At 38.1% G+C, this 22,600-nt stretch overlaps 2 protein-coding genes across 6 annotated transcripts in view; both read right to left on the bottom strand.

Annotated features, from left to right (window-relative positions):
* Positions 1-1,218: 1,218 nt before the first annotated feature.
* Positions 1,219-13,604, bottom strand: sparta (spartin a). 3 transcript variants are annotated; one of them, XM_074610955.1, is made up of 8 exons: positions 13,504-13,604; positions 9,513-10,336; positions 6,817-7,011; positions 5,579-5,729; positions 5,120-5,314; positions 4,374-4,532; positions 3,216-3,306; positions 1,219-2,434 (listed from the first exon to the last, which is right to left on the bottom strand). In XM_074610955.1, exons 2-8 carry the CDS (start codon positions 10,308-10,310, stop codon positions 2,173-2,175), a joined length of 1,851 nt encoding a protein of 616 aa, XP_074467056.1. In that variant the 5' UTR covers positions 10,311-10,336; positions 13,504-13,604; the 3' UTR covers positions 1,219-2,172. The 3 variants fall into 3 exon arrangements, with proteins under 3 accessions (XP_074467056.1, XP_074467054.1, XP_074467057.1); XM_074610953.1 differs by lacking the exon at positions 13,504-13,604 and adding an exon at positions 12,329-12,492; XM_074610956.1 differs by lacking the exons at positions 1,219-2,434; positions 13,504-13,604 and adding exons at positions 2,590-2,999; positions 12,329-12,488.
* A 308-nt stretch (positions 13,605-13,912) lies between these two features.
* ccna1 (cyclin A1) overlaps positions 13,913-22,600 on the bottom strand; it is a 27,497-nt gene continuing 18,809 nt past the window's right edge. Inside the window, exons 5-13 of one of the 3 annotated variants that reach the window (XM_074610958.1) lie at positions 20,548-20,576; positions 17,015-17,173; positions 16,692-16,911; positions 16,478-16,593; positions 16,135-16,361; positions 14,768-14,972; positions 14,532-14,645; positions 14,304-14,437; positions 13,913-14,162 (exon numbers count right to left, since the gene is read on the bottom strand). In XM_074610958.1, coding sequence (XP_074467059.1) covers positions 14,102-14,162; positions 14,304-14,437; positions 14,532-14,645; positions 14,768-14,972; positions 16,135-16,361; positions 16,478-16,593; positions 16,692-16,911; positions 17,015-17,173 — 1,236 coding nt within the window. In that variant the 5' untranslated portion in view covers positions 20,548-20,576 and the 3' untranslated portion in view covers positions 13,913-14,101. Of the gene's footprint in view, positions 14,163-14,303; positions 14,438-14,531; positions 14,646-14,767; positions 14,973-16,134; positions 16,362-16,477; positions 16,594-16,691; positions 16,912-17,014; positions 17,174-19,181; positions 19,447-20,547; positions 20,577-22,600 lie in introns of those variants that run through there. The other 2 variants (XM_074610957.1, XM_074610959.1) reach the window with 2 other exon arrangements.

Below are 22,600 nucleotides of genomic sequence, written 5' to 3'. Positions count from 1 at the left end.
ATATTACTTTTTTTCTCGTAAACCTATGATTTTATTCTCGTAATATGATTTTATTCTCGAAATCTCAGATTAATTTGTTTTCCTTAATTTGGCCCCAATACTCCGTCCTACCATCGTACCATAGACCTACAACAATGATAAATAAAAATGAAAATGTAAACCAAAAAACAGTTGTTTTTTTTAAATCCACAGGAAGCCACTGGAGAGGGGTTAAAGAGCCTCATGTGGCTCCAGAGCCGCAGGTTGCTGACCCCTGGTTTAATATGACAGCGCACGAATAAATATAACTCGTAAATTACATATTCGTCACATGCGCTGACTTTTTCTTTTGCCATCAGCCATTTTATGGAGCTCGTTTCGCGCTTAATTAGGCCTGAAAATTGACTTCCTCTGTATACCGAGCTCTTAATTCAACAGTTAACATTAATGGCCTATAAATGCCGGTTGATTTATTATAATTGGAAAATACTACGTGCAATTAACGCAGCAGAGCTCAGCACGTCTGTGTAGACAGCTGACCCTGACAAAAAAGTTTATTCAAGTGGTATTAGTAGCCTATACTTCTTTTAAACTTAAAATAAGAGAGTATTCTTTCAGATTGTATGTACTTATCAGAGATAAACTTAACAATATTACACTTAAGTATACTTGTACAAGTAAACAGAAAAGTCCAAGTATACTTGGCTTATACTGAAAAGTATATTTGGCTAAGTACTATAGGTTCACTTAAGAAAATGTAAGTATACTTGCAGTAAAAACTATTAAACTATTTACTGTGAGTATACTTTAAAGTGTACTTTCATAAACTAAAAAAGGGGCTACAAGTATATAACTAGTAAATTAATGGGATACCTGCAAGTTCACTTGTAGTATAGTTCAGACTATATTTGCAGTACAAAATACAACTTGGATTTAAATTGTTTTTAGTGTACTACCCTTACATTTAAACTATACTTAAAAGTATACTTTTATAAACTAAAAAGTGGGCCAAGTTAGTCCCAAGAAGTATTGAAGTGCTACACTCACAAGTATACTACTAGTACATTGATATTAGTATACTTATTACATATGTACGTATACTTGAGAATATACTTGCACTTTACTTAAGTTTACTTCATAAAATAAAGTTGAAGTACACTACTTTTTTTGTAAGGGGATCTTTGTTTTTGTCCCTCCATAAAAACACCTTTTGAGAAACATCCAATATAAAAATTCAACTGGTTAAAATGTGCATTCATATTTTTTCATGTACAACATTTGTGTGTTTTGCTTTGCATTATTATTGTGCTTTCATACATACATACATACATACATACATACATACATACAGGTGGTCAATCTATAAGTCTGTTTACTGGTAAAATATAGTGTTTTTTTTGTCATATAGGCTACAAAACTTGCCTAGAATACTACTACAAAAATAATTCATGTAACACAAAGCAATGCAGCTAACCTTGATCTAAATTTGCCCTTTAACTTAATAATAATAATAATAATAAATTTATTTAATATAGTGCTTTAAAAAAAAAAAAAAAAAAACAGAAACAGAAACGGTAAAAGCAATAATAATATATAAAAAAAGGCTAATTCCAATATTTTTTCCTCATTGTTTTAACATTAATAATTAAAGGTGCTATTGCTAAAAATTTTATGTAGACGAATATTTTAAATAAATAAATAATGTATTTAAATGATTGAAAATACATCCACAGCTTTTAGAAAGGTGCCGAATAAAAGTATGGCTTTTCCTGAAAACAATTATTATGATTGTGAATGAATAATTTTAAGAAATTTGGTTAGTCCAAAAATGAATGTTTCTTGTTTATTTCTATGGAAGATATCTGACGTTCGGTTCCCCCTTCTAACAAGGCTTGTGAGCCAATAGTGAAACAACGTTGGTATCTCTGGGTCATCAGTTAGTGTGGAAAAAATGGATAAATGGCTGAGATTGATAAGTTAAGTGCCTGGCAAAAACTTGTTGTGAAGTAAATGCAATGGAAGGGAGAATGCGACATCTAGTGGCTGAATCCGATTAAAAGCACCTTTAATACAACTAAATATCCACTTCAGAAGATGAGTGGCCTATTTCGTTGTATAAATGTGCAAATGAGGAGTTGATCCATCAATCTGACAGAAACCTTCAAGCAAAGCATTAAAACGCCCCACTGGAATTTATGTCATCTTCTCTTCCTCCTCTTTCTTCTGCTTCTCCCTCCCATCCGTCTCTGCTTGATGCTCTCGTTTCTGAGCCTCCTTCCCCTCCGTTTCTGTTGGTTGTTCTCCCGAGCTTTTGGCCATGGCCTTGGCCGTCTTCTTCGCTGCAGTCTTCAGGATGGCTTTGACGCCCAGATTGTCAATGTTGTACGCGGTCACACCAACATTGATCACTGACTTGACAGCAGTGTCTGTAGCTTCGCCTGCATCGTTACCGTACCTTCACCACGAATAATATGGTTAGGTGGGTTAGGGAACATTGTTTTGGTGCAAGAAAAATAAATGAGTACAGAACTGAAATGCTGGAGCAATGCGATATATGATATTGGTACTGTTGAAATTCACATCAACACACTAAAAGGTCAAGAAAAACAGTCAGATTTCACTTTGTAGCAGTTTTATTGGCAAGAAACCAGGAAGAGGGGCTACAGATAGTATGAACAGCAAGAGCAGCATCACCCAGCAAAAGCAGTTAGACCCAGAAAGACACAAACATAACAGAAGCTTAAACATCACGTCAAAAAAGAACCCAAAACACATACTTCATATGTCTAGATATAAATGAATCAAAGAAAGTTAGTTTGATGAAACAAAAAGACAATTCTGTGTTAGCTGTTAGATTTGAAAAATGTCTTATTGTGGGTTATTTTCTGACTTGATCTAGATTAATGAAAGAGTGTACATGAAAGAGTTGATCAGTTGTTAGTTCACAAGTCTTTGCCTTTACTCCCCCGGGCAGTCATATGTTGCCGGACATTTTTAATAGATTTTCTAAGCCCTTAAATCTGAAAAGAAACAGGTGTGAAAGCAGATCAGTTTCCCAACGTACCAAGAAGAAAGCAACACAGTAGGCTGGTTTCTGATCCAGTGTTCTACTGTTGTTTAAAGAAACCAAAGAGATTCAGAAATAGGTTGGAAACAAGATCTAGAATAGTTTATTAAATCAGAACATTTTCTATCTATTAAATGAAGAAGTGTAAATGGGAAATGTCAGGACTTACTTGTACGTCATGATTGTGACAGTTTCTGCTGAAACGCTTTTGCCAACAAGCTTTGCTCCGGTCTCCAGACTATTCCAAATGGTAGAGAAACCTGGTTTGGATGTAAATTAAAAAAAATTTGAGTACTCTTGAAAGACTTGGATCACCCAAATATTTTAAATGCCAAATCATGACTCAATATTTTAACTGTTTACGTTACATAGAGCTAATGATATAACAACAATGTAAGACAATGTACGCATACTTGCCAACCCTCCCGATTTTCCTGGGAGACTCACGTTTTTCATTGCCCTCTCCTGGTTTCCCCCCGGGGGTCACAATTCTCCTGTATTTCTCCCAACTTATGTTCCTTTTCGTTATCCCAACCTGTTTCTGGCACTTTACAGCATGTATAAGCCCTACTGTTTCTACCCAGATGACAATACAGCTACACCAAATGTCATTTCCCAGTGGAAGAGATGCCTGCGACACAACGCAGTTGAGTTGCGCTCACAGCTGCAGTGCCCAAAGTTGGGCTTTGCTCGACGCAGAGAAAAGCCGCCATGGCGCGGAGCAAGCCTTTAGAAATAATGGCTTTTATGGCGCAGTGGTACTATTGTCACGTTGTTATGTCTAAAAGGGCCTTCAGTGAGTGAGAGACGGAGAGAGAAATGGAGAGTACTAAGAGAAAGAAATACTCGAGCAGGGGGAACATTTTTTTATGAATAAATGAAAACTGATTAATATTAGCCTAGTTTATACTAGAGATTCACACAAATTCACACCAGCGTATGTTTCAGTATGTTTCAGTATGTTTCAGTATGTTTCAATGAGAAAAACAATGGTTACAAAGTTGTTTAGCTCAGCTAGAATGGGCGAATTATTAAATTTTCTTTCCTGAGAATTAAAAGTAAAATTAAAAGTAGGTCTATTTAACATAAAAATGCTGTTGCAGTGTACTTAATATTTTGTTGTTTTCATTCTTTAAAAGTCACAAGAATGCAGAAAACAAAGTCTCTGAACTCAAATTTTTCTGGGGGAGGACCCCAAGACCCACCGCTTAGGTCTTGAAATCCGCTTAGGTTTCAAGGTTGGCAAGTATGAATGTATGAGGATATACTGTATGTGAATAGTGTAACTTTATGTTGATCCTAAAATGGCCATTATACTGGTACATACCTTGTACACTGCTGACTGCCACAAACTTGGCTCCATCCCAGTTGGACGGGCCGCCATCTTTGTTCTTCATAGACTCTGGGACCAGTTTAGCACCCTGTTTCTTCACATGGGGGGCCATCTTATCTGCCACATGCCCTGCCACCGAACTCACTCCATTAACTGTAAACATATATACACATATATAGGTACACAGCCATATTAAGTTACAGTATAGGAGACTAATGGCATACACTGAAAGAAAAAAAAGAAAAGAAGATCAAGTTTATCAGAGTTTTCTTCAGCCATGTGAAAAGTTTGATTACCAGCCAAAAGCATTTTGTATTTTTATCATCATTGTAGCCAATATAATCCTTCCTATATTGGTTTAAACGGTGCAGTGTGTAGAGTTTAGTGGCATCTAGGGGCGTGGTTGCAGATTGCAGCCAACTGAATACCCCTCCGCTCACTCCTCCCTTTCCAAGATTGCGGTAACGTAAGCCGCCAAATGCAAAACCGTGGTAACCCAGAGGCCATCCTTACCATAATAACACTACTTTAAGAGCAACGGAAGTCAGACGGCGGCTGACGGTACCACGGTTTTGTACTCTGCTGCTCACATTACCGCAGTTTCACAAGCATGTCGGAGAACTACAGTGGCCTTCAGGTAACGTAAAAACTTGAAAGGCTCTCTCTAGAACCAGTGTTTGATTCCATTTCTGCTGATAGATCCCCCAAAATGTTACACACTGCTCCTTAAAAGTACTTACCCAAGAACTGGCTGACTTTCACAGCACCCCCGGTGGCCTGTTTAGCCGCTTTCAGACCTTTGGTGACCTTTGGGCTGACCTCTGAAGGGGTTTCCTCAGGCGTGATGTGGTCCCGGATCTTGGCTGCTCCTTTATGAATGGCCCTACCAGTGGCCTCTGCTCCTTTTACAAACCCTATACTCAACCGTGTGGCTCCTACAGACAGAAATACCTTGGGTGTTAAACGTTAACTAGCAATATCATTGAGTGTTGTGTTGTTAAAATATCCACTAAGAGGTGGTTGGTCGAAGTTTTCCTTGCAGCACTCAATCCGGTTCAGGAGAGATTGATGCAATGGTAAACAGTGCCATCTAGTGGTCAGACAGAGGAACATCTACTGTATATACAGTCTGTGTACAACATTGTAGTGATATTTGGTTATTTATTTTTTTTCCTTTATTAGGGCTCACAGAAACACACCTGTCAAGATCCCTTGTGCCATCTTCTCACTCCATCCAGGAAGTGGTGGTTTGTCCTTCCCCCCCACTGTCAGTTCTCCGAGCTCTTTCGTGGGACCAAGGGGGATTTTCTCACTGAGGTTGATGACCTCTACCCCCGTCCCCTCTGGACCCTGTCATTAAGTCATATTGCTACAGAGTTATCATGACAGGACACACAGTAAGATGCTTTTAAAATGTGTATACACCCAAACAGGTATGAGTTATGACTCAGCTGGCTAAGAATGTTTTTAACAATAACATAACAACTGCTTTGTTCCTCTTGAAGTGCCAAGAGAGAAAAGTGACACTATGAGACACTTCACTGTACAAGAAGGTGTTGTCATTATTAATTAAATTTCAACACCCTGCTTTTCTCTCCAAACACAGAAAAACAGTCTAAATTAGGGCTGTCAAAGTTAACGCGTTACTAAGACATTAAGGCAAAATCGTTTTAATGGCAGTCATTTCTTTAACACGTTAACGCTATCGATCTTTCGGAGGTTGTAGTGGGCTCAGTTTTAAAGCTATAGTGAAGATGACATCATATGAAACTAGAAAACCTAAGGAATCCATTGGTACCAACCATGTCATACTAGCTTGTGGTGAAGGAGGTTAAATAACACTCCAAGCTTGCGCTAAATTTTGGCGAGGAAAAACTTTCATGGCCATTTTCAAAGGGGTCCTTTGACCTCTGACCTCTAGATATGTGAATGAAAATGGGATCTATGGGTACCCATGAGTCTCCCCTTTACAGACATGCTCACTTTATGATAATCACATGCAGTTTGGGGCAAGTCCTAGTCAAGTCAGCACACTGACACACTGACAGCTGTTGTTGCCTGTTGGGCTTGTGTTTTCCATGTTATGATTTGAGCATATTGTTTATGCTAAATGCAGTACCTGTGAGGGTTTCTGGACAATATTTGTCATTGTTTTGTGTTGTTAATTGATTTCCAATAATAAATATACATTTTCATAAAGCAAGCATATTTGCCCACTCCCATGTTGATAAGAGTATTAAATACTTGACAAATCTCCCGTTACGGTACATTTTGAACAGATAGAAAAATGTGATTAATTATGATTAATCATGGACAATCATGCCATTAATCGTGATTACGTATTTTAATCGATTGACAGCCCTAGTCTAAATATATTGTTCTAAATCACATGTTTACCCATCCTTACATCTGCTCCCTACTAACAGTAAAGACTGACCTGGACCCTGAGGTCAGCGTGCTGCGAGAGGACGTCCTGAAACGTCTCTCGGTGGACAGCAGGCAGTTCGGAGGACAACACTATGCCCACGTAGGACCCTGGCGTCTCCGACAAGGTGTCAGGGAACATGAAGATCCCAGAGTTAGCCAGTAGCACTGGAATGTCCGGTGATAGCGGGTATAGCCAGTCGCACACCTTGAAAACACAAAGACACACGAAAATAAGGAGGGTGGGAAATGATGAAGGTCATCATATACTGTATGTAGCCTCATTACCAAAGAAGGTTGCATTCACTCTGACTGATCATAGTTGTAGTTGGTTTGAATTAAAACTAGTGGCATACACTTAACGTCCACTATTCTTAGCAATAACCTCATAAAAGCAGGACTTCTGTTGAGTCCTTACTTGTTTCTCCAGTTCAAAGATGGGAACTGAAAATCATCCCATGTCTAATGCTATTTTCCCAGTTAACTTCATATGTAAAAGGTGTTTTTTTATGAGACCCAAACGGGCACAAAAATGCACCGTCATTTCCCAGCAGGCACAGTGTCCCCTGTTCCTTTTGACCCAATGTTTACCCCACTCAAAGACACATTACAGGATTTTAGCCCCATCAGGACTCGTGTCAGTCATCCACACAGACATAATACAGATACAGACTTGCTGCTGCATCGTGCCGCTGGTATGCCAGCTGACAGAGTGACCTTGCGAGGGCGCAGGACACTGACCAGCAGCACAACAGAAGAGCAGAGTCATCTGTTAATGGGACCATTGTGTTGCTGGGAAACAAAGCGGGGCCAGAATACAGAAGAGCAGGGAAACAGAGTCATGGGTTGGATGGTATAATACGCGCTTTGTAGAGGTGCCAGAATACATTATTGTTACTAAATATGTTCTACATTGACTCAATATAAAAATGCATAACACAGAGGTAGCAGATAAAGTCATACTTATGGATGGGAGCTTGTGCCATAAAAGTTATATGACACTTTTTGCCAACCCTCCAATAGTTGTATTCTATTAGCATGATAATAGAGGAAATCCATTTCCTAGAATATACAGTAGGCATTGTTTTTATTATTTATTTAAGGCATAGTGGAACTATGACATACTGCTCAAACATAAATAAAACAGGACAGCTCAATTTAATTAATTTACACATCACTGAAGTATAGAGCTGCAATGATTAATTGATTAGCTGTCAACTACTAAATTAATTGCCAACTATTTTGATAAAACATGAATCAGTTTGAATAATTTTTTTAAGGAAAAGAAAGTCTGAATTCTCTGATTCCAGCTTGTTAAATGTGAATATTTTCTGGTTTCTTTACTCCTCTATGACAGTAAACTGAATATCTTTGAGTTGTGGACAAAACAAGACATTTGAGGATGTCATGTTGTGCTTTGGGAAACACTGATTGACATTTTTCACCATTTTCTGACATTTTATAGACCAAACAACTAATCGATTAATCGAGAAAATAATCAACAGATTAATTGACAACGAAAATAATCGTTACTTGCAGCCCTACTTGAGTATATTCTCAACAATGTTAGAAAAAAAGTGTAGTGTTTTAGCATCTGGCTAATTAATCTCCTCTAGTGTATAAAGGCAATGAAAACATCGTAAATGGAGTTGAAATAATAAGTCAATTAATTGATTAGTCTATTGACTCAACATTATTCTGAAAATAAATTAATATTTTTCAAGCAAAAGTTGTCTAAAAATCACTGCTTCTTCTTCTTCAGATGTGAGGATTTTCTCTGTGTTATATTATTGATAACTAAATATTTTTGTGTGTTTGGACTGTTGGTCAACATTTGAACCAGCTCTAGGAAATTAGTGACAGGTATTTTTCACTATTCTCTGTGGTTTTATAGACCAAACAACTAATAAACAAATGAAAACAATATTCATCAGATTAATCACTAATGAAAATAATGATCATTAGTTGCAACTAGGGTTGTCCCGAATACCTTTTTTTGGGCTTCGAAGCTTCGGTGAGAAATATTCAAAGGTATTCGAAGCTTCGGGACTGTGTCGCTGCCGCACTACTGTACACACAACAAACAGGGATATCCGTCTGAGAATAACTAATAATGACTAATGTTGAATATGAATAATGTTGTGGGGTTATTCCTTATTTCAGAGGCTATTTTGGGGATTTATACATTATTATTACATATAAAAAAAAACTAAAAAAAACGAAGCATTCGAATACTGATTTGGATGTCGATTACCATGACAACGGTCAAAGCTTCATAGCATTCGGGTCAGCCCTAGTTGACCCTAATTGTAAAGCCCCTAATCAGTTAACAAATTCAGTGCAACTAAGGAAAATCTGAAAAAATGCTGAATCCAAGTCAACTTTTAAAGCTCAGTTTTGACTTGCTTTATAATAACGTGTGCATGTTGTCAAACTCAAAGTGGTCATCATCACCAAGACAACACCATCATTTGGAAGCATAACATTTGTGACTACTGTCGTACTCATTCTATACACTATATACCAACACAATGACTCATAGTTAGTTCTAAAACTGGTCTAATAGTGATGAAGTGGTTTCACCTGGGGTAGTTTGCTGTTCACACATACCGTACTCACCTCTAAGACACACACCCAAAACAACTGCTTTGCTGATAAACCCACACCCAAATGCATACAGATACTTATTATAACATACTGTAGACTCACATGTAGATATGCTGAGGGACTTCCAGCAGTGGAATCCTTGTGCTGACTGTTAAACGCGATTATGCGAAGGAAGCCTGGATAGGTCAGGGAGCTGACCTGCCCGCTTGGTGCCACGAAAAACATCTGCACCCCAGAGGGGATGAAAAGCAGCTCGTTTCCATTCACTCCAGCTGTTGCCCCGGTCTGCATTGCTGGCCCGAGGCCGCCTCCATTAGGACCAAGAGACAGACTGCGGTGGCCGATACTTGGCTGTGATGTGTATGCTGGAGGCTGGTCTCCAGGGTTAGCCATGGCTACAGTTCCTGGAGCCGCTGCAGGGAGAATGTGTTTGTGCTGAACAGCGGGGGAAGCAGGCCTGGGAGGGACTTTTGGGGATGTGTTCTGGGTGGTGGTGGTGGGTATGGTGGGGTACAGATGGTGGAGGGAGCTTTGGGGAGGCTGGCTGCTATGTGCCAGGTCTGGGTAAAGATTGGGAGGAAGATCCATCAACAGGCGGCCCCTCTGGCCTCCTGCCATCAGCTGAGAGGTCGCCAGGTCAGAGAGGTGGGCGTTGACAGTCCTCAGAGTGTCCCTCATCCTCTGCTGAAGATGCCTGGCCGTGTCCCAGATCGCCCCCTGCTGCCTCTCCCCCCCAGTGGGAACTTCCACTCCTTGGGTAAGGTGCTGTCGACCTTTCCTGTAATACACCAGGCACTCCCCTCTGTTCCCGGCCTCTTCGGCAGCCAGCCCACGGCTCAGAGAATGAAACGCCAACTCATACTGGTCCTTGATGAGCAGGAGCTCAGCAGGCTCAGTCATACTGAGGAGTAGACGGGATGCAGAAACTATGAAGGAAAGAATGGAGGCAGAGAGGAAGTCAAGAGGGCTATCTCAAAAGTAACACAAAAGTTGCAACTGCAGTTTTAACAATAATCCTAAAAAATATGTAGATAACTGAGTCAGGTTGGGTTTTTATTTATCGATATATATATACAGTATATACATACACTAGGGAAATCCCAATATTTTGTTTTGCGATACTGTATCGATTCTCAAAAACACTATCGATTTTTAATTAATAGTTTACATGCAAAGATTAACTCAGTAAATACTTTTATTTCATTTGCAAAAGAGATGCACCCTCTTAGTGTATGTGCCCTCTCAAAGTAGCTATGATGTTGGATGTTGGAACTGTGATAAATTCAGATCCCGCTGTTCTGATTGCATAAACATTTTTTACTTTTTTTTTATGCATATGTTGGTGTGTTCTTTATAATATGACAGTGGTCCTAAAATTTGATTAAAAAAAAAAAAAATAGACTATATATCGCCTTACTTACAGTATCACAATATATCGCAATATATTGAATCATAACCCCTGTATCATGATAGGTATCGCCAGATTCTTGCCAATACACAGCCCTAATATACACACAGTATTATTAAATAGGGCTGGGCGATATGGCCAAGATCTTCTATCACAATACAGGTCATTTCTTATCTTGATAACGATATACACTCGCCGGCCACTTTATTAGGCACACCTGTTCAATTGCTTGTTAACACAAATAGCTAATCAGCCTATCACATGGCAGCAACTCAATGCATTTAGGCATCTAGACGTGGTGAAGACGACTTGCTGAAGTTCAAACCGAGCATCAGAATGGGGAAGAAAGGGGATTTAAGTGACTTTGAACGTGGCATGGTTGTTGGTGCCAGACGGGCTGGTCTGAGTATTTCAAAAACTGCTGATCTACTGGGATTTTCACGCACAACCATCTCTAGGGTTTACAGAGAATGGTCCAAAAAAAGAGAAAATATCCAGTGAGCGGCAGTTGTGTGGACGGAAATGCCTTGTTGATGTCAGAGGTCAGAGGAGAATGGACAGAGTGGTTCAAGATGATAGAAAGGCAACAGTAACTCAAATAACCACTCGTTACAACCAAGGTATGCAGAATACCATCTCTGAACGCACAACACGTCGAACCTTGAAGCAGATGGGCTACAGCAGCAGAAGACCAACCGGTAGCAAGGTGTACCTAATAAAGTGGCCGGTGAGCGTATATCGCAATATAACATGTTTTCTATACAGTATATGAAGTAACCACATGGTAAAGCCTATTTTTGTGTACTCCTGTTTGAATTAAATACTGATTGAAATTAATTTTAAGAGTGCAAAATGAACAGTACAGTTTTAAATGAAATTATAAAGAAAAAATAAGTACATATATATGCCTAGCCTATATCACGATAGAAACGATATAGAAAAATATACTGTATATGATATACATTTTTCAGGATATATCGTCATATTGCCCAGTCCTATTATTAAATAATAAATAAATAAAAAATAAATAAATAATAATTAATGGTTTTGAAAATGATCGCTTCAGTTAATTGGATGGGGGATAGTTTCGAGTATAAAACAACATGAGTAAAGAATTTAGGCAACAGAGAGACAGAGACAGAAACAGTACCTGTCACCAAGATATGCAGCTAAAACAGGTGTGAAAACAGGTAGCCTACTCTGGACGCATTAGTACAGCAGAGTAGATGAACTATTGTGAGGAAGAATCTCTGTAATGTTGTTGTTGTTGGCTGCTATGACAGGTTGTAAAGCCTGAGCAAGCATGAGCAAACCCATCAGGTTTAACCTGAACAACAAGACCAAGGATTTCCCTCTGAGCTTTCTTAAGAATAAGTCCTATCTAGACAGTAGATTTACATTTAAAATAATACATGTATTCTTCATCTCAGTATCAAATATATCAAAAACAGATAATAGCTGCTGCCTTTTCAGACAACTTGATGAACTGATGAACTTAAATGTGACTTACCTTGAACTTCAATATCCTGGGAAAGAAAAATAAATAAATAAGTGGTTTCAGAAAGTCCTTACTTCCGTTTTCGACAGTTCTCCTGTACTTTTAAAGTTATTAAAATACCTGCATATATCTCCATGTGTTCACTTCCCTCACTATGTTAATGTGACGCACCCACTGGCCAGCAGCTACACACAGAGCAACACTAACGGCTTCCGACCAACACTTTCAAAATAAAATTCATACGCTACAGGTTCAAATCTTAAAATTATTATTATCACAAAAAAATACATTAATACATATTGTTTTAATCCCTTTGCATGCAATATTAAACTCACGAAAATGTTTGAATATATTATAAAATCACTTTAAAAAGATATGAAAGATGCTGTAATTCATGATTTAAAGATCATTATGAACTAAATATATTTCAATTGAATGACTTACCTGCTTTAAAAAAAACTTTTGCATGAACACCTGCAAGTATAGGGTGACCAGATCCCAACAAAAAACAAATGTGGGACAAAGAGTATGTTTGTGTGGGACAATGTGGGACATCTGGTTGAAAAAGTTTGCAAGAACTCTTTGAGAATCACCTTCCTTTCGGCTTCACCCAGTTATAAATACTTTAACAGTCTTTGTTGTAGCTTTCTTTTCCTTCGTGGTAGTTTCCATCATATTCTTCCTAAATCTGCATAGCTTGTGACTTTTCCCCCAAAGCAGGTTAACCTGCACTTAACCCACATGATGACAGTCTTCCCTGCTTTCTTCACATCCATTGGATAAAAGTCAGATTTTAGAAAAGCGTCTGTCCTGCAGTGGTTTGACTTTTGAAAACTAGAGCCGATCAAAATGTGGGACATACAGTAGTATCAATATGTGGGAGACGGAAAAAGGGATAAAAATGCTGTGCAGTCAAGTGGGACACCTGGTCACCCTACCTGCAAGTATTTAAGTATTCAGTCGTGAAGTCCCGTGTTGTGATAGACAATCAAGCTGTTGAACTGGTGCAGCAGTACAAATATCTCAGTGCTGTGATCGACAACAAACTGTGCCTTGAGCCCCAGGTTGATGCTGTGTGTAAAAAAGCACATCTGCGTATGCACTTTTATCGTAAGCTTTGCAGTTTTAATGTCGACAACACTTTTATGAAAATGTTTTAATTACTGTTTTATCAAATCTGTTCTTACCTTCCTTTGATCTGCAGGCACGGGTCACTTTCTGTTAAACAGAAAAATCGCCTGCAGGGTATCGTGGAGGTGTGTAGCAAAATTGCTGGTACCTCCTTGAACGGCCTCCATGAACTGTGTAAGGTCAGGTCCTCGAAGAAAGCCTGATCAATCTTGTCACAAATCACAAACTCCTTGTGGTGTGAATTTATGTTGCTTTCATCAGGGCGCAGATACAATCTGCCACGATGCAGAACAGGCAGGTTCAAAAAGTCATTTATTCCTGCTGCTATATCAGCCTTGTAAATGACACTTTGAAATTGTACGTTGTGTTGGTATTTGTTGTTTTATTTGTTTTGTTTGATGTTTATTTATTACTGCTGGCTGTGAACCAAATTGCCCCCTGGAGATAATAAAGATAACCGTGAAGTAGGTTTTATTAAAAATAATTTATTGTTTATTTACATAAACTATATGAAAGAAAATCTCACGGTAATTAAGGTGTCCAGACTGATGAGTGTGGCATACTGTAAATGGGATTGGCTGTTGAATCAGCTGTGCTCGTTTTGTTCTCAATCTAATTATGTTCTGGCAGTAGCGTCAAAGAAGGGTTGGGCATTTATTCATAGGGAAGGAACGGCAGAACAGCAGGTGCAGTGATCAGTGAAACACGACAATACCTGTAAATGGAGAGATAAAAGACATTCATTTAGAGATTGAAAACTGGATGCATTAAAAACAATCTGCAAATTACTGCTCTGTAGTTCACATACACTAGTTATATTTTAAAATGAATTAAAAAACTATAAACTACGCCTTACTTTGAACTCTTATACTTTTCCCTGATGGCCTGTTGTGGGCGACTCTCTGCACTGATGTATAGCTTGTGGAGGTCAGTCATGCAAGGCATAATTTCAGCCGTGGCATAACCGGTAAAGGCATGTAAGGAATCAGGCTAAAATATGAAAAGAAAAGTAGCCTAAAAAGTCACATTTGGCAAAAAAAATCTTATAAAAAGGGACTCAAACTAATGATGTGGACAAACTTACCCAGAGAGATTTGTTTACAGTGTAAATGGCTAGGCAGTAGGCTCCAGCTGCCACTATAGATGGGGTGTACCGTAGGAATGGATCAATTTCCAGCAGGCTTAACTCTGCTACATACTAGAAGCAGAAAAAAAAAAACATCAAAATATGATCAATGGACATGGAAAACTGTAACTTCAAAAAGGCGGTGGGGCACAAATCTATAATCTGGCTGACATTTGAGATATTGATTTGCTCACCAGGGCTAGGTTCTCTGTGCTTGTGCAGACAGAGTGGACGGACATGAAAAGGCGAAGGAACTGGTTTGTGGTGGGGGCTGCCATCTTGAAAGCCAGCACTCTGAGGAAAACGTGCTCCATCCGGACCAGCTGCTTCTTGGAGTAGGTGCTGTCGGTGGTGTACACAAACTCGTTGAGCTCAGGAGGGGAGATCTCCTCATATTTTCTACAAGGTGACAGATCAGGCGACATCAGTTTGTAAATTCCCGTTACCAAAAATAACTCTATTCAAGTGTGCTATTAGTATTCTTCTTTTAGTTTAAGTTAAGTTTACTTTTTATATACTTATCAGAGATATACTTACCAAAACTATACTTGGCTCATACTGACAAGTATACTTAAAAGTCTAAGTATACCTGGCTTATACTGACAACTACACAGAAAAGTCTAAGTATACTTGGCTTATACTTGTAGTTAATATTTTGATAGAGATATACTTAAGAAAAGTATAATTAGGTATAAATTAATAATATTACATATTTTCTTGCCTAATAGGCCCGCCTACATGGAGGTCAACTTGTAGTCATGCTCACTTTTTGATAGAGTAGCCTATTAAAGTGTGTAGTGAGAGTTTGTAAACGGATGTTTTGTAATGAATTTACTTAAATTCATCAAGAATTTTCTACGTTTTTGGATTCTTCGTTCATCGTGGAGGCATGCGAAAAAAAACTTTTTTTTGGTTATCATCACAAAACATCAAGTCAAATAGCAAAAGGTGCAAGTCTCTTTATGTAATACATAAATCATTGGCTAAGTACTATAAGTTAAAATATATAAAGTGTACTTTCATGAAATATAAAATAGCCTACAAGTATATACAAGTATACTTGCAGTATAAAAACTATTAAACTAGTAGTATCTGTATACCTATAGTATAGGTATACTATAGAATCTATCTATCTATCTATCTATCTATCTATCTATCTATCTATCTATCTATCCATAGTTGCAGTTCAAAATAAAACTTAGATGTAAACTAGTTGTGTACTCAAAGTATACTATTCTTACACTTGAAAGTAAACTTAAAAGTATACTTTTATACACTAAAAAGTGGGAGAATTTAGTCCAAAGAAGTATTGAAGTAGTACATTTACAAGTATACTACTAGTACATTGATATTAGTATACTTATTAAATAAAGTATACTTGGGGAAAATATACCTAAACTTTACTTAAATATACTTCATAAAATAAACTTGAAGTATACTTCTTGCCATGAATCATCACGTCAATGTTACTCCATGAGGTGGATTCTTACCACGATCACTAGATGCTTTTGACAGATCAATGACTGGACTGCAAACGTACGAAATCTCTAAACATACTTACGCAGCAATCATCAACGCAGCCGTGCCGACCAGCTGCAGCTTCCCCCGTTTCACGAATGCCGTGCCGGAGAGAAAGCGGTCTAAATAGTTGACGGCGAGGTGCAGAGTTTCAGAACGCAGCTTGTATTCCTCGACGACTTCCACCAGCCAGTCCACCAGGATGACCCGCATGCCGTTGGTGATCTCTGGGTGTTTCTCTAAGAAGCCTGGCCTCGGCCTGGACCTCATCTGGCATTAGAGACAAAAGCAGTTATCATTTGCAGTGAACTGAAGAGCAAAACTTCATTACTACAAAGCATTTAATGCACAGTAATATGAAAGAAATGATTCAGATAATTTCGCACTTCACTGTCTCTCAAGTGCAGGTGAATTTCCTCTGCATACTCGGAAACACACAGCACCTCCTCTGACATCAGGGATTGATCTGCTTCAGACTGCATAGAAGCATCCTGGCATGAACCTGCAAGAGTGAACAGCAGTTGGATAAAGATAATAAAGACTGAAGAAGAAGAAAAAAAAAAAAGTCTTGGTAGATATTTTTGTATTTGCCAAACTCACTTGAACTCAGTTCCAGCAGGAGCCTCAAATCTTCATTTTGCATGGCAGCGGTTTTGCTGTCTAGGTAATAGCTGTCTGACACCACTTCTTGACCAGAAGCCTCAAGAACAACTTCACGAGCCTCCTCGACATACACATCATAGCAGGAGCTGGAGGGGCGGCCAAGGAAGGCGAGCTGGGAGCTGTCCGAGATTGAACTGTGTTTGGAAAATTGGCTTCCCTGTGGAGAAAAATGGGTCAACATGATTGCCACATTAAGTTGAAATGTGAAAGTTCTGTGAGGGGGAATTGAATCGAAAATGACAAATGTAATGCTCAGTTACCTGGCTGAGGGATCGACCACGCAGCTCGTTTTCTGACAACACACCGAAGGCTGTCCGCTGCTTGGCTCGCTGGGCCTGCGGTGCTTCTACTTTGCTTGAAGTTGGAATGTTTTCTTTGCTAGTGCGACTGCTGCAATGGGCATTTGTGCTGAAGTTCATCTTTAAACAAGGAGATGGGGAAAGATAGAGTAAAAAGGTGACTACCATGGCATACTGGAGAGGAAACGTAACAGAAACACTTAATTAAAAAAGGAATTTAACAGGTAGGCTACATAAATCATTACATATACACCTGCAAGGTAGACAATGTAATGTCATATTTGTCAGTGCCCTGTACGTATAGTAGGCCTGTGTTTCCCCATCATGGGGTCAGGACCCCAAAATTACCCCAAATGATGTCCTTTTTTTTTTCTTCATATTTGCTTTTTATTGAGAAATATTGGATTGTTTTAGCTCTTTTGGCCTCTAAAAACTATTCAAATGAAACAATCTGACAAAGAAACATCCCCCATAGCAACGTGTAGACATGTGCAACCTGTAGTAAGCAATGAAGATGATGTTGCTTTATGTTGTTGGGCACCGCAGCAGCATGGTATATGTTAGTCATATTGGTTAGGTGGTTACTTTATGGCCTCCCTGACCAAAGTACAGCAACTAAATAGGGCTGCAACTAATAATTATTTTCATTATCGATTGATTTGAAGTAGGGCTGTCAAAGTTAACGCGATATTAGCGTTTTTAACGTATTAACGCAACTTGCAAATTTTAGGTCGTAGCGGGCTCAGTTTTAAAACTAGAGTGAAAATCCATCATCATCATCTGAAACTAGAAAACTCCAACCACTTCATACTATCTTGTCGTGAAGGAGGCTAAATAACGCTCCAAACTTATGCAAGGCCATTCTCAAAGGGGTCCCTTGACCTCTCACCTCTAGATATGTGAAAGAAAAGGGGTTCTATGTTGATAAGAGTATTAAATACTTGACAAATCTCCTTTTCAGGTACATTTTGAATGGATAAAAAATGTGCAATTAATTTGTGATTAATCACTATTAAGTATGGACAATCATGCAATTAATCACGATTAAATATTTGAATCGATTGACAGCCCTAATTTGAAGTGACGAAGTCATTTGTCTATAAAATGTCAGAAAATACAGAAAAATACCCATTATACATTTCTCAGCGCCCAAGGAGGATGTATTTAAATTACTTGTTTCCATTTAAAAACTCAAAGATATTCAATTTACTATCATATATTATACAACGGAGTATTAGGGCCACATTGAGGGAAAAAAATCTGAGATTTCATAATATTACAAGAAAAAAGTCGTATTTTAATGAGAATAAAGTCATACTATTTCAAGAAAGAAAAGTTGTAATATTACAAGAATAAAGTCATAACTTTACGAGAAAAAAGTAATTTTCTCCTCCACAAAAGAGGCAATTTCCCCTATATACTATATACCCGGACAAACAGTTTATTCTCATAATATTACGACTTTTTTCTCGTAAACCTATGACTTTATTCTCTTAATATTATGACTTTATTCTCGTAATCTCAGATTTTTTCCCCCCCCTCAATGTGGCTCTAATACTCGGTCGTAATATATGACAAAGGAGAGCATCAAATCATCACAATTGAGAGGCTGGGACCAGTGAATGTTTGGCTATTCTGCTTGGAAAAATTACTGAAATAATTAATCAATTATGAAAATAATTGCAGATTAATTTTGATTAATTGATTAATAGTTTCAGCTCTTAAAAGGTCCCAAACAGATAGTTAAAAATAAACAATACAAACAAACTTTAACTGAACATTTTAAATTAAATGTTTATTGGTCCCACAATTGAAAAAACTGTGGAAAACCAAATCAGTAGTCTATTTTTTTAATAGGTCTAGCAGTGAACATTTTATTAAAGTTCAATGAATAATGGGGTTCACACATAATTTATCAGGAGCACTGAAGATGTCAGAAACATCATTGCCATGGTTACAATAATGTATCAGTGTCCATCAGTCACAGATACACAAGTTAAGAAAAAAAGAGGTATAAAAACAAATCAAGTGCATCACTTCAGTGTATTACAGAGCACAGCCCATCAGTAGTTTCCTGTCTGGTTCAGATATAAAACAAACTACCATCTGTTGTTGACTGCAAACTCACCATGATCAGGACCAACGGAGTCAACAGTTTGACGTTAGGGGAGGAAGCTGCGCATTCCACCAAAAGCAGAGAAATTACCGGTAGCTTTCTTATTTGTTGCTTATTAGGAGAGAAACAGCGACCTCTCGCTACGTTCAAGCGATTTAAATCAGCGTCCTGTGTGTCGGATGTTATTTTAGTCCAGCTGGGAAGTTTCCTTCAGGTGTCCTTGTAAACTAATCAGCTGTTTCCTCCGAACGGTTCCGTCCAATCACGTGCTCCAACACAACAGCTGACGGTCAACGACGTCGTGGCGTCAGGAGGTCATCACAGCATTTATGAATATGTCATTTAATTACTAATATAGTGAAAGAGAAGTTTATTTTTTATATATACATTTGATATTTGATATTGCAATATATTGTTAATTGTTTTTTATTTGTTTGTTTGTTTTATTGACACAATAAACATATATTTTTTTCTCTATTGTTCTTTTTTAAATATCTATATATTGTAATTTGCTTAATGAATTGTATATATATGTTTTTGTTTTGTTCTTTTTTATTATTATTATTATTGAATTGATGATTTGGCAATATTGTTCACCTAACCTATCATGCCAATAAAGCATATTGAATTGAATTGAATTGGGAAGTGCTCTAACAAACATATTAGAAACCGTCAAAGTGCGCTAAAACGTAGAGTTTCAGACAGAGGGTAAATACAGGCATATTCAGGCTGACGGTATGAGGAAAATAAAGTTTTTTTTTAACATTACAGCATGTAAACATGTTCTAGTAGAAACACCAAATACAAGTATGAACCTGAAAATTTGCATAATATGGGACCTTTAAGGAAGTGTCTTTCAAGATATTACATAAAGATTCAAGCTGGACATTGATTATAAGTGAGATTGACTGTGGACTTGAAAAAGAGTATTACCCATCTATGTTTTCACTGGACATCTACAAGACTGTTCTGGATTGATTGAAAGAAACTTAAAAATGAATGTTAAAATAAATGTTTGATGTAATGCTATATCTTAGTCAAGATAAGATTGAAAATAACATGCTGTATGTCATACAATTATTTATTATTTTTGGAAAATTCCATAATCATAAGAAAATGGTCAAGCCAACTTTCCTGCACTTTATTAATGATTTTAAACAATATAGCACCATCTTACCCAATGTTAAAAACAAAAAAAGCGATTTAAGACCTTTAAGTTATTAAATGATGCTTGTTTTAGCAGAGTGCTATATTCATATTTGTGTCCCATCTGTTTCACAAGAGCGTTGTCAATTTGTCTCTCGGTTTCCAAGATTTGTATGTCATTATTAAAGCAGTTTATCGTATATTTCACTGGGATTTGTTCATACTCACAAACCTGGATCTTGACAGCAGTTACTCATCATCCTGTTTTTACACACACAAACAAAAAAACAATTGTTTAAGGATGATAGCAATGCTGCTTCTGGCTAAATGCCTTCCTGTCAGTTTTGTCCTCAGGTGGGGTTAAACTGTGAACCGCATTATTTACTGTATGCAGTTGCCTTTGTTGTTGCTGTTGCAGAACCTGTGTGGTTGCATCCCACGTCAGAAGAGCGGCAAGGATTTTCTATCCCAAAGATATAGCACTAGGTACGGGATAGAAAACCCAGATGGACAGCTGATAACACACTGACATCTACAACAGATAACACAGTGATATATCGTCCTGTGGACCTGCTCATATGTATATATGTTAACTATGTAAACTACACAAGATATTTGAGGACAATAAAAAAAATACATAATGGACAACAAGCGAAAAGAAAAAAGTCTATATATAAAGCTTTATGTTTTGTCTGAGTGAAGAGTAACCTGCAAGTTCTACATTGTCCATCAGATGGCAGGCTTTCTCTTCAGTAATACCAGTCTGAGGTTTTTCATCTGCAGTAAATCAACCAGACTTTTGACATGTTGTTATGTCAAATAACCATTTTAGGTCTTGTCAGATTATGTAACCATATAGATGCCGAGTCTTATCACTATACAACCCCAAGAAGTCAAATAACAGGAATAAGGCTGGATACGTTATTAATTGATCATATGACATTGTGACCCTGTTAAATTTAATTTTACTAATTACCAAAGAACCTTTGCTCACTCAAACTCCTCAGGGATGGAGATGGTGCAAAGCAGTGAAATATGCATCTGATTAAAATACCGAAGTGACTCAAAGTATCTTTCTTCGCCTGCAAACCAAGTGGATGTTTAGAGTTGCCTGAAATTATTATTGTTACGATGATGCCGATTATTCTCTCATCTTAGTACTACAGGCAGTAAACTAAAGGGCCAGGTATGGGAGCTTGGGAGGACCCAGGAGCATTAACCACGGTGCTGCTGCTGCTGCTGCTGCTGCTGCTGAGCAGCTCCAGTGGAGCAACGGGGGATTAAGGATTCCAATTTGCAATCTTTTGGTCACAAGGCTGCTTCTTGAACCTTCAGCCAACCGTCACTCTTATACTTTCCTGACGGCTGTATTTCATGGAAGGCTCCTGTAATTTTTGTGCACGCATGTTGTTTTTTGTGTGTGCATTTATCATTGTACTATGTCCTACCCTCCTCATTGACCAGAACAGTGTGTTGCACCTCTAATCACATTTTTTTCCCCTTTCTTTGAAGTGATAGTTTGGGTGTTTTGAAGTGAGGTTGTATGAAGTGATGAGTCTTTCCTCCATCTAAATGTGTCTAAAAGAAAAGAAATGATTATTGACTTCAGGAAGTCACCACCAAGCCCTCTGCCAACTGTTATTAAAGCCCCATGATATTTCATATTTATTTGAGTCATTTCCTGTCTAAGTTGATAAGCCACACTGTTTGCCAAACATTTTTTGACAATTAACTTAATTTTGTGCTCACAGTTAAAAAAGAAGGTTGTTGCTAAAATGGGAATATGACGTATGACTATAGTAGGAGCTGCCAGTCATCCTCCAAGCAGCGTGTGCAGGCACACGAATGCTCAATTGCATCTGAGCAGATGCGAACTGATAAATCTGTTTATCTGTCTGTCAGTTTGTCTTTCTAGTTAGTTAGCTAGTTAGGTATAATTAGCTAGCCCAACTTGTTGCATTAGCTAACTGAGAGTTTTCAATTTATTTTTAGTTTCCTCCACCTTAGTTTAGTGTGTTTATTTTCACAATGGCATTTGTGTGTGCCGAGAACGGGTGAAATCAACGCAGTGGATTACACAAAATCCCACTGGCAGGATTAGTACAACACACTGACTGTCTCTCTCACTTGCTCTCTTCTTTACAGTCTCCTACTCCTGGAGATAAATTAACGGAAAGCAGCCGATGCCATTTTGGAGGTTTGCAGGCCTCCAACATGTCTGAACGACGGGAGCGCACAAATCTCAGCCTGAAAGAAAACAAGAGAAAAGTCCCGTGAGAAATAAA

This window comes from Sebastes fasciatus, chromosome 16 (genome assembly GCF_043250625.1).
Source record: "Sebastes fasciatus isolate fSebFas1 chromosome 16, fSebFas1.pri, whole genome shotgun sequence".
NCBI lineage: Eukaryota > Metazoa > Chordata > Actinopteri > Perciformes > Sebastidae > Sebastes > Sebastes fasciatus.
The sequence above is the reverse complement of the archived record's forward strand: the minus strand, read 5'-3'. Positions and strand labels throughout refer to the sequence as shown.

Bases quoted from the DNA above. Each gene is read 5' to 3' on its own strand.
- sparta (XM_074610955.1), bottom strand. From the start codon at position 10,310: ATGACTGAGCCTGCTGAGCTCCTGCTCATCAAGGACCAGTATGAGTTG. The intron at 4,533-5,119 runs GTAAGTACTTTT...ATATGTTTACAG, and splicing joins GAAAGTCAGCCAGTTCTTGG to TTAATGGAGTGAGTTCGGTG. The intron at 2,435-3,215 runs GTAAGTCCTGAC...TTCGTGGTGAAG, and splicing joins GTCACAATCATGACGTACAA to GTACGGTAACGATGCAGGCG.